The sequence below is a fragment of the Ranitomeya imitator genome, chromosome 3, assembly GCF_032444005.1.
Source record: "Ranitomeya imitator isolate aRanImi1 chromosome 3, aRanImi1.pri, whole genome shotgun sequence".
Classification (NCBI taxonomy): Eukaryota; Metazoa; Chordata; class Amphibia; order Anura; family Dendrobatidae; genus Ranitomeya; species Ranitomeya imitator.
In genome coordinates, this window is record NC_091284.1 from 751,319,907 (window position 1) to 751,334,526 (window position 14,620).

General features: G+C 47.1%; 1 protein-coding gene across 9 annotated transcripts in view; it reads left to right on the plus strand.

Annotated features, from left to right (window-relative positions):
* Window positions 1-14,620, plus strand: part of SUPT20H (SPT20 homolog, SAGA complex component) — a 97,488-nt gene that overhangs the window by 50,137 nt on the left and 32,731 nt on the right. For all 9 annotated transcript variants that reach the window (XM_069758943.1, XM_069758948.1, XM_069758950.1 and 6 more), the window contains exons 14-18: window positions 2,469-2,626; window positions 4,082-4,114; window positions 4,302-4,419; window positions 4,509-4,614; window positions 13,338-13,493. In XM_069758943.1, coding sequence (XP_069615044.1) covers window positions 2,469-2,626; window positions 4,082-4,114; window positions 4,302-4,419; window positions 4,509-4,614; window positions 13,338-13,493 — 571 coding nt within the window. The remainder of the gene's footprint in view (window positions 1-2,468; window positions 2,627-4,081; window positions 4,115-4,301; window positions 4,420-4,508; window positions 4,615-13,337; window positions 13,494-14,620) is intronic.

The window sequence follows — 14,620 nt, forward strand, 5'->3', positions numbered from 1 at the left end:
GTTACTCCTTGGTTTTGACAGTTTGTCATTTGTTCATGCTCCTACTGCTTTACTACCGAACTGGTGAAATTGTAGCCAGTGGAGGGGTGTATACTGCAGAGGCGGAGTTAATCTTTTGTTTACTTATCCTGCTGCCACTAGGAGGACACTAACACCCATGGTCCTGTGTCCCCCAATGATTGGCTCGGAGAAAAAGATTTTACGGTGAGTACACAAACATCTCCTTTTTTGACGTCAGGCTCAATCTGGCGAATTTTGAAAAAAAAAACTGATTTGTCACAAATTGTGGAAAACTGATGCGATGGATCCGGGGTTTTTTGTTTTGTTTTTTTGCCAGATCCGACTAGCCGATATCCGGGGAGTAGGAGAGAAAGAGAGACAGTCATTATTAGCAATGGATTTCCTCAAGTTTGACGGACTCAAAAACCGTTAATATGTCCATTTTTTCCGGCCGCCGGAAACACTTTTTTTGATGGATCCGGCAAAAAACGGATGAAACTTAAGACAATTCATTGCTAATACAAGTCTATGAGAAAAAAAAAAAACGGATCCGGCGGCAACTTTTGCCAGATCGTTTTTTTTTTTTTTTCAAAATTCGCCAGATTAAGCCAGACAGCAAAAAACTGATGTGTGAAAGCAGCCTTATACTCAACAAAACACCTATTCCACCGAAGCCCTCATTCTCCTGTAATAAACCAAAAATAAAAACAACAATATCCCTCACCTATCCATCGTTGTCCCACTTCGTAATCCATGTCTGGGGGAAAAAACGTTTTTAACCTGGACGGTGCCAAGATTCCCGTCCAGGCTGAGCACCACTGGGGAATAAGCTACTGGGAGCGCAGCATCAGTGACCGGCGTTGAAGTCATAGAGGTTACCTCCGGTCACTGAGGCTGCATTCCCAGTAGGTCTGAACTGCGGTGCTAGCGGGGATCTCACCGAGGTCATGGTCAAGTTCTAAGCCTGGACGGTCGCATCTTGGCACCGTCCAGGTTAAAAACTGTTTTTTTCCCCTAGACATGATTTATGGCGTGGGACAGATCGACGGAGAGGTGAGGGATATTTTTATATTTTTGGTTTATTACAGAAGAACGAGTGCTTTGGTGGAATAGGCGTTAGGGGAGTATAACTGTGTTTATTATTTTTAAATAAAAAAGTTTGTGTTTTGTTTTATTTCTAATAAAAGACTTTATTCTTGATGTATCTTTATTTACAATATAACTATAGGATTAGTAATTGATAGGTGTCTTATAGATGCTTCTCCATTACTAATCCGTGGGCTTGATGTCACCTGATAATATAAAGGTGACATCAACCCCACAAATATGAACTCCACTTGCCACCACTACTTGGTAGTGCGCCTTTTCTTGGCAGCTGCAGGCTGCTATTTTTAGTCTGAGTGGGCAATATCCATGGCCTCTTACCAGTCTGAGAATACCAGCCCCCCATCTGTCTGCTTTAGCAAGGCTGGTTGTCAAAAATTAAATATGGCGTGGGGACCCCTCTATTCTTGATAACCAACCTTGTTGAAGCTGACCGCAGAGGGTTGCAGCCCCCAGCTGTGAATTTTGCCTGGCTGATTATCAAAAATACAGGGGAACCCACATTGGGTGCAGGAGCCGGCTACTGAATATGCCCATCAGCCGCTCTTGCTGTTATTAGCGGCAGCAGGTGTCGGATGATGGGAGCAGTAGTCTCATCTGCTGACACCAGTGACCGAAGGTAAACTTTTATACCTCTGATCACAGCTGAATGCTCACGCTGTCTTTTCAAAGCGTGGAAACCGTGGCTCTCTGACCGGCGGGGATGATGTCACCACCGATCAGAAGCGATGTTTGCTGCACTGTCATGCACATGACAGCGTGGCAAACGCTGGATGTTCAGGCCCCCATTCAAGTGAATGGAGTCTGGGTTCTTGTCCGGGTACTGTTCTGGTACCCGAATCCAAACTTTTTGTAACTGTTCGGCCGGACCCAAACATCCCAAGTGTCCGCCCATCTCTAGTAGTTAGTACAAAATGCAAGAAGAGGAGTTAAAATGGAGTAAAAAGTTTAAAAGTAGTGTATAGAGTGGGAAACGAACTAGAGCATGGTAGTGGAAGAAAAGAGTATAAAAAGTGTCGCTTCTCAGGTAGAGCCACAGAGTGATTAGAGGTAAAGTGAATCCGTAAGATTGTGAAAAAGACAAGAAGGAATTGAGAGATACAAGGGACAGATGGAGGTATAGTCAGTTAGGGAGAGAGTTGGAGACGAGGGTAAATGGATGGGAACTAAACTGGTGTGGAAAAGGGTGGTTCTAGTCTCATGGTCAGCCTGCAATACCAGAGACAACCCATGGACTAGGTCGGTGCTGTTCCTGGAAAGAAAGAGCAGTCTTAATTATTTTTTGTTTTTTTTGTTATCTTGGACAACCTTTTTGGTTGACTGTATCGGATATTTTACATTGCTTTTTGTTTTCACTTCCACAGGAGACTAAAGAGGACTACATCTTTGAATGTGAGAACAGTACTCCTTTCCAGAAGGCAAAGTTAACCGTTTTTCAGAATGTAGGCAATCCTTTGTATTTTGGTAAAATGCAGGCCTCTACAGCTGACGAAGACGATGCCTTCCACAGCCCTCATTCTCAGTGAGTTCAATCCATTAAGAAGTATAATAGGGAGGATTTCCACCCAACATGTAAAAGTGACCAAATGCTAGGAAATGGGCTACAGCCGCCCTTGTAAAACTTGAATTTGAGATGGGGTGTGTTTAGTGAATTAGCTGCTCAGTACCTTGACTACTTCTGTACCTCGCTGATGTCTGGCCATTGGTTGTGTGAAGGATATTCTATTGGAATTACATGGGCTAGTCCCATCTGGGACATTTTGGGCATGGCCACTGATGATGAGCTGTGATTACAGCTGTAGATGTTACCGTCCAGCTCCTGACACTACAGATAATCAGAATCTTTTCAATTTCCTCTTTATAGATGACCAAAAAAATGGTTTTACCTTATCAAAATCTCCTTACTTCCCTGAAACTGCAGCTGTCTTCTGTTTGTCGTTTTTTTTCTCTTCGTTGCCAAGTTGAAGTTTAAAAAAAAACCAAACAAACAAAAAAAAAACCCTCTTCTTTTGGCCCCAAATATGCTTGTGGTCCAACAGGGTGTTAACCAGAGATTTCTCAAGGGACATAGTCCTTCCCCCTGGTTGAACAGTGATCTGACAAACTGAAAACTGTGGCAAGATCAGGGAAGTACGGGAATGTTGGCAAGATGGCTAATTAGATATATATTAATAAAAAAAAAAAAAATATATGTGTATATATATATATATATATATATATATATATATATATATATATATATATATATATATATATATATATATATATATATATATATATATATATATATATATATAATATATTTATTTTGTAATTTCATGACCGGTCCTTTTTTAAATGTGTTTTATGATTCATGGGTGTCTGACTTCTGAAACCTCCACCAATCCTGAGACTGCAGTAAACGCATCGTCTGTTTAGCTCTGGTCCCCTTTCAATGTTTTCCATGCCCCGCGTGGCCTTTTAAGTGCTGCAGCCTATGTTGGATTTAAAATAATGCTTCCATTTAATTTTCAGAATTGGAGGGGGTCCCAGACTTCAGACCTCCACTGATTTATAAAAAAAAAAAAAGATGGCTAGTAGGGATGAGCGAACGTGCCGAGCGACTTCCGCGTGCTCGAATAATATGTTTGAGTTGCAGCGTCTCGCAGGTTTTCGACTGCCACAACACATGCAGGGATTGCCTAACAAACAGGCTGTTGAACAGCCACGAAACATGCAGCCGCGGGGACTCGAGCATGCCGAACACGCTCACTCAGCACCCGAGCATGCTCAGATAACACCTTATCGGAGAATATTCACTCAACACCAATGGCTAGCCATATGTCTTTACTTTGTCATATATTAGGAGTTTTCTCATCTCGCTCTATGTAATCTAATTATATACATTTATTATTCTGCGTAGGAAATTTTGTTTCCACCTTTACAACAAATAACTGAGCCGCTATATATTTTTTTTTTTTTTTCTCCCTTTTCTCAGATTTCTTATTGGATCTAAAAATGACATTGACCGGTGAGTGCGCTTCTTGTGAATAACTCCATGTCTTTAGGATTCATAGTGGATGCAGCTGAGAACCTCTTTTTGTCATTTTCTCTATTAATTATAAACCGTCTTGCATTGTAATCATTAATGATTTCCATCACATTCAGTCCAAGAGTTCGATCCGCATTCACTGAAATCTCAATTTCTCTCCTGACAGAGTGGTCAGTCAGTACCAGGACTTATTTAAAAATGAATCCAAAGGGTTTGTGAAGATGACGTGTTACGCAGGAGGGGTGTCCAGCCACAACCCTCTCTCCCCTGGCAAGGAGATGGAGGTATGTCAGGTGTATACTGTGATCTGCACTCGTGTCCTTTAGCAATAAAATACCAGCAATGACTTTTCATGCCCGTCTTTGTTGTTTAGTCAGATGGCATCACCAGCTCCATCCAGTCCTCTATGCTGGGAAAAGGTGTGAAGCACAGACCACCCCCCGTCAAACTCCCCTCCAACTCTGGGAGCAATTCTTCCGGTAAAATCTTTTTTTACTTTGATCAGTGACTTATATAATGATATGTTGGCTTAGTTCTTATTAGCCCTTATCTACGATGATGGGTCTCATTCGGACATCTGCTTTTATTTTTTTTGTCTTGCCTGGGGAAAAAAAATGCAGATCATTTTTCATAGTGTGCAGAATCCAATTTTCATCCGTTTTTCATCAGTATGGCATGGTTTTTTTTTTTTTGGTTTTTTTTTCTTGTCCGCAAAAAAAAAAAAATTTGTAAGCTTACCCAACCCATTAAAAAGTTAACAGGCTGCAGTCAGATGTCACATGGATGGCATCAGTGTCCTTTTTATTCAGGGACCCGTTGATATAAGTGGGCGAGTTTGATACGTGACTCGGATAAAAATTGGATATGTGGAAAATGAAAGTCTGAATGAGGCTTTAATCTGATGAATCATGTAATGGAATGGATGGTGGGATTGTATAGAGCGAAGGCCGGGAATGCATGCAGGTGTGTATGCATTTATTCAGGTAACCTCTCCTGCCTCCAGATGTTATTTACGGGCAGATATATAGCGTTTTAGTGGAGTTCGGCCGCCTAACTAAAGGCCACTGGGAGGAAATGGTCTCTATTACTCCTGGGCGCCACCGACTTTGTTTTAGAGGCTCGGCCGGCGTGGCTTTAGTCACGGCTCTGTACATAGTGAGTGGCGGCTGAAGGCACACCCTGGACCCTTGACTGACAGCTCACTCTGAAGCACGTCAGTGCTGGGGCGTGATTACAGCCGTCATTCATTATGGACTGAGTGGTGACTGTAGCCACGCTGGCTGTGCCGCTATGACTGACAGCTCCCGGGAGGAATAAAGTTCATTTATCTTGCTAGCGGGCTTTCAGTAAGGCGTCTATTACACTATTACCCTGCAGATTTGACCCTATATCCGCAGGTTAATAACATTTTTGGGACATGACAACCTATGACAATCTATGCAGCAGTTAGTACAACGTGCATGCAGATAACTATACTATATATACACGTGTACAAACCTGTCTATTCACCATGGTAAAATCTGTTTAGTCTGCATCTATTGGGCATTGTGCTAGATAGATTTCCCAATATAAACCCATACATCATCGAAAGGCTTCCATGGTTAAAAACAAACAAACACCCTGAAGGTATCTAATCTCAAGCCAACCACTGTGGTCGCCGTACTTGTGCCTATATTTGACAGCTCACTACATGTTGGATTATGTTCATATCTTGCAAAATCCATAGTCTTGGTAGATATAAAGTTAGCTTGTCACATCAAGCAAATGCTAATTTATGGTTAATCTGGTATTAAATAGCATTACAATGCTGGTCAGCCACACTTGGGAGAAAATGGACTTCTTTCCTCCCATGAGCCGCCGGCTTTCAGTCATTGGGGCGTGCACGGAGCAGTTAGTCACTGCTCACAATAGTGTAAGCACATGCAGCAGATCTGTGCAGAGCGAGTTTTCACCGTACCGGAGAAAGCTGCTGCTCACAGAACAGTGAGCCGTGATAGTAGCCACTCCGTGCACAACCCTATGACTGAAAGCTGGCGGCACTTGGGAGGAATTTAGTTGATTTTTACCCTGGTAAAGGTGGTCAGACAGCATCGTAATGCTATTTACTTCAGAAATCAACCACATATATGCAGGTAAAAAGAAAAAAAATCTTTCCTCAACTTTGACAGCTTCCTTTTAAAGGGAATCTGTCACCCCCAAAATCGTTTGAGCTGCAGCCAACGGCATCAGGGGCTTATCTACAGCATTCTGTAATGCATTCTGTAATGCTCTAGATAAGCCCCCAATTTAACCTGAAAGATGAGAAATAAAGGTTATATTATACTCATCCAGGGGCGGTCCCGCTGCGGTCCGGGTCCGATGGGCGTCCAGATCCAGCGCCTCCTATCTTCATATGACGTCCTCTTCTTGTCTTCTTGCTCCAGCACAGGCGTACTTTGCCCTCTTGAGGGCAGAGCAAAGTACTGCAGTGCGCAGGCGTCACGAAAGGTCAGAGAGGCCCAGAGCCTGCGCACTGCAGTACTTTGCTCTGCCCTCAACAGGACAGACAAAGTGTGCCGGAGCAAGAAGACAAGAAGAGGACGTCATCGTATGAAGATAGGAGGTGCTGGTCCTGGACGCCCATCGGACCCGGACCGCAGCGGGACCGCCCCTGGGTGAGTATAATATAACGTCTTACTCTGTCGCCTCATTGGGGGACACAGGACCATGGGTGTTATGCTGCTGTCCACTATGGCGACACTATGCATAATCTGAAAAAGATTAACTGTGGCTCCTCCTCTGCAGTATACACCCCTGGATGGCGTCAGCCTTCTCCAGTTTTTGCTTAGTGTCGCATAGGAGGCACACCTAAAGATTTTTTTTTTTTACTCCGTTTTTTCCGACGGGATTACAGATGGAAAAAAAGAGGGTCTCCTGTGAGACTCCCGGCATGGCTTCTTCCTCGGCCCTCTATTATGGGGTGCCCAGTTGAAGTACAGATGGCTATTCCCCATGTAGCTCCTTCCCCAGTCCCTCGGGTGCTGGTTCTAAGTCGAGACCCCCCCCTCCTTCCCCAATTCCCTTTGGTTTATGGGTTGAGGTCGAGGCGAGGATAAAGGCCCCTGAAGGTGTGACAACAGCACCCTCCCTAATCCCCCTCTGGGGGCATTAGCTTGAGACACCTCAGGTAGGGCCTGTACAGGCAGCACTCTACAGCTCCCAGCAATGGGCCAGCACACTGCGCCTGCATCCATTGACTCCAGCCCAGCTGCGGGCTCCTGTTGGGGCCGGGGGGAGTGCAGGCAGGCATGGCACAGACAGACACAGGGCTCCCTGCACCCCTGTCTCTGCGGCAGCATCAGCTCTTTACTGCCTCAGGGAGACCCCAACCAGGCTCCCCCTTCCGCTTATAGCCCCACCGCCATCCTGCCTTTAAATCCGGGGGAGTCAGGTTCAGATCCGACCCCCTCCCGGACTTTCGTGCCGGCCTGGAGCCCTTCTGGGCATCAGGCATCTAATTTAGGCCCCCGGCTTCGGCCTAGCTAAAGCCGCCGCCTCCTCTCCGCCCCCCGGCCTGCCCCCCGGATGACAAATATGACACTCTATAGTGTCATAAAGGGGGTGGATCGAGACAGAAAGGGCGCGTTTTCACACAGCCTTGCCGCCTTTTTCCAGCTCTCCGCCCCCTTCTCCTCCTTCCTCTCCTTTCTCAGCAGCCATTTTTCTGCTGTAGATTAACCCTGCATCTCCCGTTCTTTAGGACCAGGACCAGGCAGCCAGTCTCCGGGGGGCACAGGACTGTGGATCTTCGGCGCTGGGCCTAGGGGCACACTGGTGGGGTAAGATCACAGCTGGGTTCTTTACTCAGCTGTGAATTCATATTACCTATAAGGCTCCCCTATAGGTTTTCTCTACCCCTGTAAGGTCCTCTGCCGGCAGCCCTTCTGCACTCTGTGCACTATGCCGGGCTCAAGGTCCAAGAGAACCAGGCAGAACTGCTATTATGCATTCTGCACAGCCTGCGGGACCGCTCTCCCCAGTGGCAGCACGTACCCGCATTGCCAGAACTACATAAAAACTGTGTCAGAGCCCCAAGAAGCCCCTGCCAATGCCTCGATGTCTAATGCCACGCCGGAATGGGCTACTCAGATATCGCAATCTATGACGCAGTCTATAGATAACCTAACCTCCACATTGCTTCAGGCTCTGCAGGGTCATGCCTCGACTATGACCGTTACCCAGCAAAGGGAGAGCTTGACTCAGGAACAAGATGACCCTGGCACATCCACGTCTAAGTCAGGATGCAAGCGGACCCATAGATCGAGTCCATCTGCGTCATCCCATAGCACACGGTCATCCCCCTCGCGGGAGAGACACCGTAGCTCCAGGTCATCTAGACCGTCCCATTCCAGGGACAGACAATGCAGATCTCCGCAGTCCCCGACCAGAGAAGGCCTCCTCCCCAGCTCACCCAGCAGGGGACACCTCAGTGATGCACAGGATTCGGAAGGCATCTGCGACTCTGACTCAGACAGGGAAACGGAAGGGTCCCTGATCCCAATTCCTCCTAGCAAATCAGCGCTAGTTGAGGACATAATCTCTTCCATCCATCGGGTGCTGGACATTTCTGATCCGCCACCAGAGGCCCCAGAACATAAGATTTCCTTTGAAGGACCTCTGAATCTGCCTACGGTTTTCTCTAAATACCCAGAGTTGAAGGCGATCCTTAAGAAGCAGCTCTCACAGCCTGAGAAAAAATTTGCTAATCGCAAATATCTGGAGGCGAGGTACCCCTTCCCACAGAAGGACACCAAGGAATGGACAGATCCACCTTAAGTGGACCCCCCAGTTTCTAGGCTAGCAGCACAGACCCTCCTTTCACTGCCAGATAGCTCAACCCTCAGGGATGCAGCAGACCGGCAGGTAGAACGCATGGCTCGTTCAATTTTCGAGGCAGCAGGAGCATCCCTGGCTCCCGCGTTTGGTCTTGGCAGCCCAAACTGAGGCATTCTGGCCTGGGCAAAAAATTTACAAGCTCTCCAAGCATCCGCTCCTGAGCTGTCGGACCAAGCGGTTCAAATAGCAGTTGTAGCAGACTACATGCTTCATGCAGCTCTGGATTCAGCAAGGGGAGTAGCGGGGATAGCATCAAACGCCATCACAATTCGGCGTATCCTCTGGCTACGGGAATGGAAAGCGGACGCAGCCTCAAAGAAGTCCCTCACGCACCTCCCCTACCTCAGTGGGATACTTTTCGGTGAACAGTTGGACACTATGATATCCAATGCTAACCAGCGTAACCAAACTCGATTCCGATCCTTTCAGAATTCCTCGGGCTGGTCCGTCTCGCGTCCAACACAAAATCGTAACCATTCCCCACGCAGGGACATCTCGCTATCGACACAAAGGTCGGACAAGACCTGGCAGTCAAAAGCAGGCCAGCCTAAGCCCAGAGGAGGAAAATCTCTCAGACTTTCTCCTCATCATGACTCACGGACTCCGGAAGACACCACACCAGTAGGCGGCTGACTTTTGCTCTTTCATCAAGGCTGGCTGCCTATTACAGAAGACAGGTGGGTCAGGGAACTAGTGTCTTCCGGATACAAAATAGACTTCACCTCCAACCCACCAGACCGATTCTTCCTCTGTCCCCCCCAAAACCGCCAGCCAAGGCTCGTGTCTACCACCAAGCGGTCTCCTCGCTTTTTCAAGCAGGAGTCATAGTACAGGTCCCCACGACCGACCGCTTCCGAGGGTTCTACTCCAATCTGTTCGTAGTTCCCAAGAAAGGAGGCAGCGTACGGCCCATACTGGACCTAAAACAGCTCAACAAATATGTACGTGTCCGTCACTTCCGTATGGAGTCCCTTCGGTCCATCATTGCGTCCATGGAGAACAGAGAATATCTCGACTCCATAGACATACAAGACGCATACCTGCATATACCCATTGCACCTGCCCATCAGAGGTTTCTCAGGTTCGCAATAGGCCAGGACCACTACCAATTCGTGGCTCTCCCTTTCGGACTTGCCACGGCTCCCAGAGTGTTCACCAAAGTCATGGCAGCCACCATGGACGTCCTGCACTCCAGAGGCATAGTAATCGTTCCATACCTGGACGATCTACTCATCAAGGCTCCCCCCTTCAAGGACTGCGAGCTCAGTGTCTCAATCACAACCGATACTCTGTCGCATGGGCTGGTTAATCAACCTACAAAAGTCATCACCAACCCCGAGTCAGTCCCTGACCTTCCTGGGAATGCTATTCAACACCTCCAGGGGTCTAGTGCTCCTTCCCAAGGACAAGGCACTGGCTCTCCACCTAGGAGTTCGCACCCTCCTCCGCAAACCCCCTCGATCTCTCCGGTTTGCCATGAGAGTCCTCGGCAAGATGGGGGCAGCAATAGAAGCGGTCCCATTTGCCCAGTTTCACCTCAGGCCTTTCCAACTAGCCATTCTCAAGTCCTGGGACAGGAATCCCTTTTCTCTCGTTCCAGCTAACGTCGTCAACCAGGAGGTCCCTGCACTGATGGCTCAAGCCAACTTCGCTAGCAAAGGGGAAATCCTTTCTCACAGGTCAATGGAAGGTTCTGACCACCGACGCGAGCCTGACGGGTTGGGGTGCGGTGCACCTACATCACAGGGCACAGGGCAAGTGGTCCCCAGTGGAAGCGACCATGCCCATCAACATCCTGGAAACTCGTGCCATCCTCCTGGCATTGAGGGCCTTCCATCACTTACTGACAGCCTCTCACATCAGAATACAGTCGGACAATGCCACAGCCGTAGCATATGTGAATCACCAAGGGGGGACCCGCAGTACCCAGGCGATGCGAGAAGTGTCACACATCCTCCGCTGGGCGGAGGACACAGGGTCGGTTCTTTCAGCGGTCCACATTCCGGGTGTGGACAACTGGGAAGCAGACTTCCTCAGGCGACAGGGAATAGACTCGGGAGAGTGGTCTCTCCATCCCGAAATTTTTCGCCAGATCTGTCACCGCTGGGGAACCCCAGATGTGGACCTAATGGCATCCCACTTCAATGCCAAGGTCTCCAACTTCATGGCCAGAACACACGATCCGCGGTCGCTCGGAGCAGATGCTCTGGTTCAGGACTGGACTCAGTTCCAGCTCCTGTATATTTTTCCACCTCTCCCCCTGATATTCAGAGTGGTGAGGAAGATCAAACAGGGAGTTCCAACCATCCTAATTGCACCGGACTGGCCCAGATGTACATGGTACGCCGACATCGTACAATTTGCAGCAGACGCCCCCTGGCGTCTCCCCGACCGCCACGATCTTCTATCACAAGGCCCGTTCTACCACCAGAACTCAGGGGCTCTCAATATGACGGCATGGCCCTTGAGACCTGGGTTGTAACCCAGGCAGGGCTCTCGCCGGACGTCATTGGAACCATGATCAGGGCACGGAAACCAGCCTCTGCCAAGATTTATTACCGTACCTGGAAAGCTTTCTTTACCTGGTGGGAACCTCGTGGCCAGATCCCACTCCTTTATTCTCTACCCAAAGTACTTGGTTTTCTCCAATCCAGTCTGGAGGCCAGGCTGTCGCTGGGCTCGCTTAAGAGCCAGGTGTCAGCCCTCTCAGTGCTTTTTCAAAGGTGCATTGCTACCAAGCCGCAAGTAAGGACTTTCCTTCAGGGAGTTTCCCGTTTGGTTCCCCCTACAGACGACCACTAGAAACGTGGGACCTTAACCTGGTCCTGACAGCATTGCAGGAACCACCCTTCGAACCCCTTAAGGAGGTCCCGCTCCGCCTTCTCTCCCAGAAGGTGGTTTTCCTAGTGGCAATTACCTCGCTACGCAGGGTGTCTGAACTGACAGCACTCTCCTGCAGACGGCCCTTCCTGGCTTTTCACCAGGACAAGGTAGTTCTTCATACGGTACCATCCTTCCTTCCGAAGGTTGTGTCCAACTTCCACCTCAATGAGGAAATTTCACTACCATCCCGTTATCCGGTCCCGGTTCATAGTGGAGAAGGCTCTGCAAACGCTTGACCTTGCCAGGGCATTGCGTATATACGTGTCTAGGACTGCGTCCTTCCGGAGGTCTGATTCTCTTTTCCTCCTTCCGGAAGGCGGCCACAAGGGTCTGCCAGCTTCCAAAGCTACCCTTGCCAGGTGGATAAAATCCACCATACAAGAGGCCTACCGCCTTAAGAATTCTCCTCTTCCAGCCGGTATTATGGCACACTCTACACGGGCGGTAGGGGCCTCCTGGACCATTCGGCACCAGGCTTCGGCACAACAGGTGTGTAAGGCGGCCACTTGGACCAGCCTACACATGTTTGCTAAACACTACAGGGTTCATACCCAGTCCTCAGCGGACGCAAGCCTGGGTAGATGTGTCCTGCAGGCGGCGGTGCCCTAAGTATAGGGGCCTGTCTGCACAATATTCGTCCATTGCTTCCCACCCAGGGACTGCTTTAGGACGTCCCATGGTCCTGTGTCCCCCAATGAGGCGACAGAGTAAAGGAGATTTTTGTGTACTCACCATAAAATCTTTCTCTTAGCCTCTAATTGGGGGGTACAGCTCCCACCCTGTTTGCCCCTTTCGGGCTGTTGTTACTGTTGAGTTCTCATAATGTTCCTTGAGCTCGTACATAGTGGCCTTCTTATAGGCATGCCTATGTTGTTCATGTTACGTTCCTCCTACTGCTTTTGCACAAAACTGGAGAAGGCTGACGCCGTCCAGGGGTGTATACTGCAGAGGAGGAGCCACAGTTAATCTTTTTCAGATTATGCATAGTGTCGCCTCCTAGTGGACAGCAGCAGAACACCCATGGTCCTGTGTCCCCCAATTAGAGGCTAAGAGAAAGAGATTTTTACGGTGAGTACACAAAAATCTCCTTTTTTCTCATCTTTCAGGTTACATCGGGGGCTTATCTACAGCATTACAGAATGCATTACAGAATGCTGTAGATAAGCCCCTGATGCCGGGTGCCGCAGCTCATATACGATTTTGGGGGTGACAGATTCCCTTTAACAGCTGTGAAGTATTCCTACCATCTACCATACCTCTATGTTGCATCATTGGCAGGACAACCCACCTGCCTTGCGTGGTTCTTTCTGCGATGATAAAGGATGTTGAAGCTAGGCGTTACAATACTGCAGACAGTAATTTGCCTGTAACACTTCTGTTTAGCCCTAGGCTTATGGTGATTTAAGGCCATCACTCATATATAATATTCTTACATTATTTTCAGGTAATATTTTTAGTCCCCAGCAGTCAAGTGGTCACCTGAAGTCCACAACTCCTCCACCGTCCAAACCTCCCAGCATCTCTCGTAAACAGTCCGTGGACCTTACCCAAGTCGGCATGCTCTCCCCCGCAGCTATGTCACCTGCAGGCTCTTCACAAAGTGAGTCACGACCTAAATTCTCCATTAAATCTCCATAGGCCTTTGGTGTAGAGGTCCTCAAGATTAAGCTCTCCTGTCTAATGGATTGGTGACGCCATCGTGTGTGCTTGTGTGCGCTCCAATGCTTGTAAAAGCCTCGTAGACTTTCTAGCAATGTGTTCTTGTGAACTGTATGTATTTGTGTTTAATGTAATTGTCGTCATGTTTTATATATACATTTATATATAATTTTTTTTTTTTGTGTACGTATTTATAACCGTATGATGCCAGAATGACTTGTGTTTTTATGCTTTAAAAAAAAAAAATACAATGCAAACCAGGTATTCGACATGACAAAATGAAGCGTGCCATTACTCCCTTTTGTATGATGATTTGATATTTAGATGCTGCCGTTTTTTAACGAGATCTCGGACTAAGCTTTTCCAGCTTTGCTGTTTTATACATGTGTAACCTGGGTGGTGCAGCATCCTCCATTACGACAATTTGAGCGCTGTCACTTTAATATGTCTTTTTAATATTATTTTAAATCGCCTCAAAAGTATTATACGAGAGCATGAAAGCTGCTGGACATGTGCAAAAATGACTGCAAGTCATCGTAAAATTTTACTACTTCCATATATATTCATTTATTTTTATTTTTTAAAAAAATACTTTGGTTGCATTGAAGTCTGCCAACCGTTTGTAATGCTGTATGTCGCAGGCAAGACTGGCTTTTAATTATGATAGGATTGAAGTGATTTCATGGTTGTATCTCTGAATTTTTAAAGTTGCATGCATTGTGTGAAAATTATTTTGGAAATTGTCATATTTAAAAAAAAAAAATACGAGTGAATTTTTTTTTTTTTGGGGGGGTGGAGGGGGGTTTGGAAACTGAAATGTTTGCTTCAGCCTTTACTAAACAAAACATTATATTCCTATGATTTGTTTTGCCATTAAATGGGTTTGAAGCATTTGCAATCTGTTAACAAGGTGTTTTCTTTCTGTCTTTTTGTTCAGCAAAATTCAATGATGTTACATAAAAAAAACCTAAAAAACACAACCTAAAAAAAAACAACAAATGGTAGATATTCTAGAATAATTAGATATATCCTATAAGGCACATAATTGAAGAACACTCTGTACTGTGT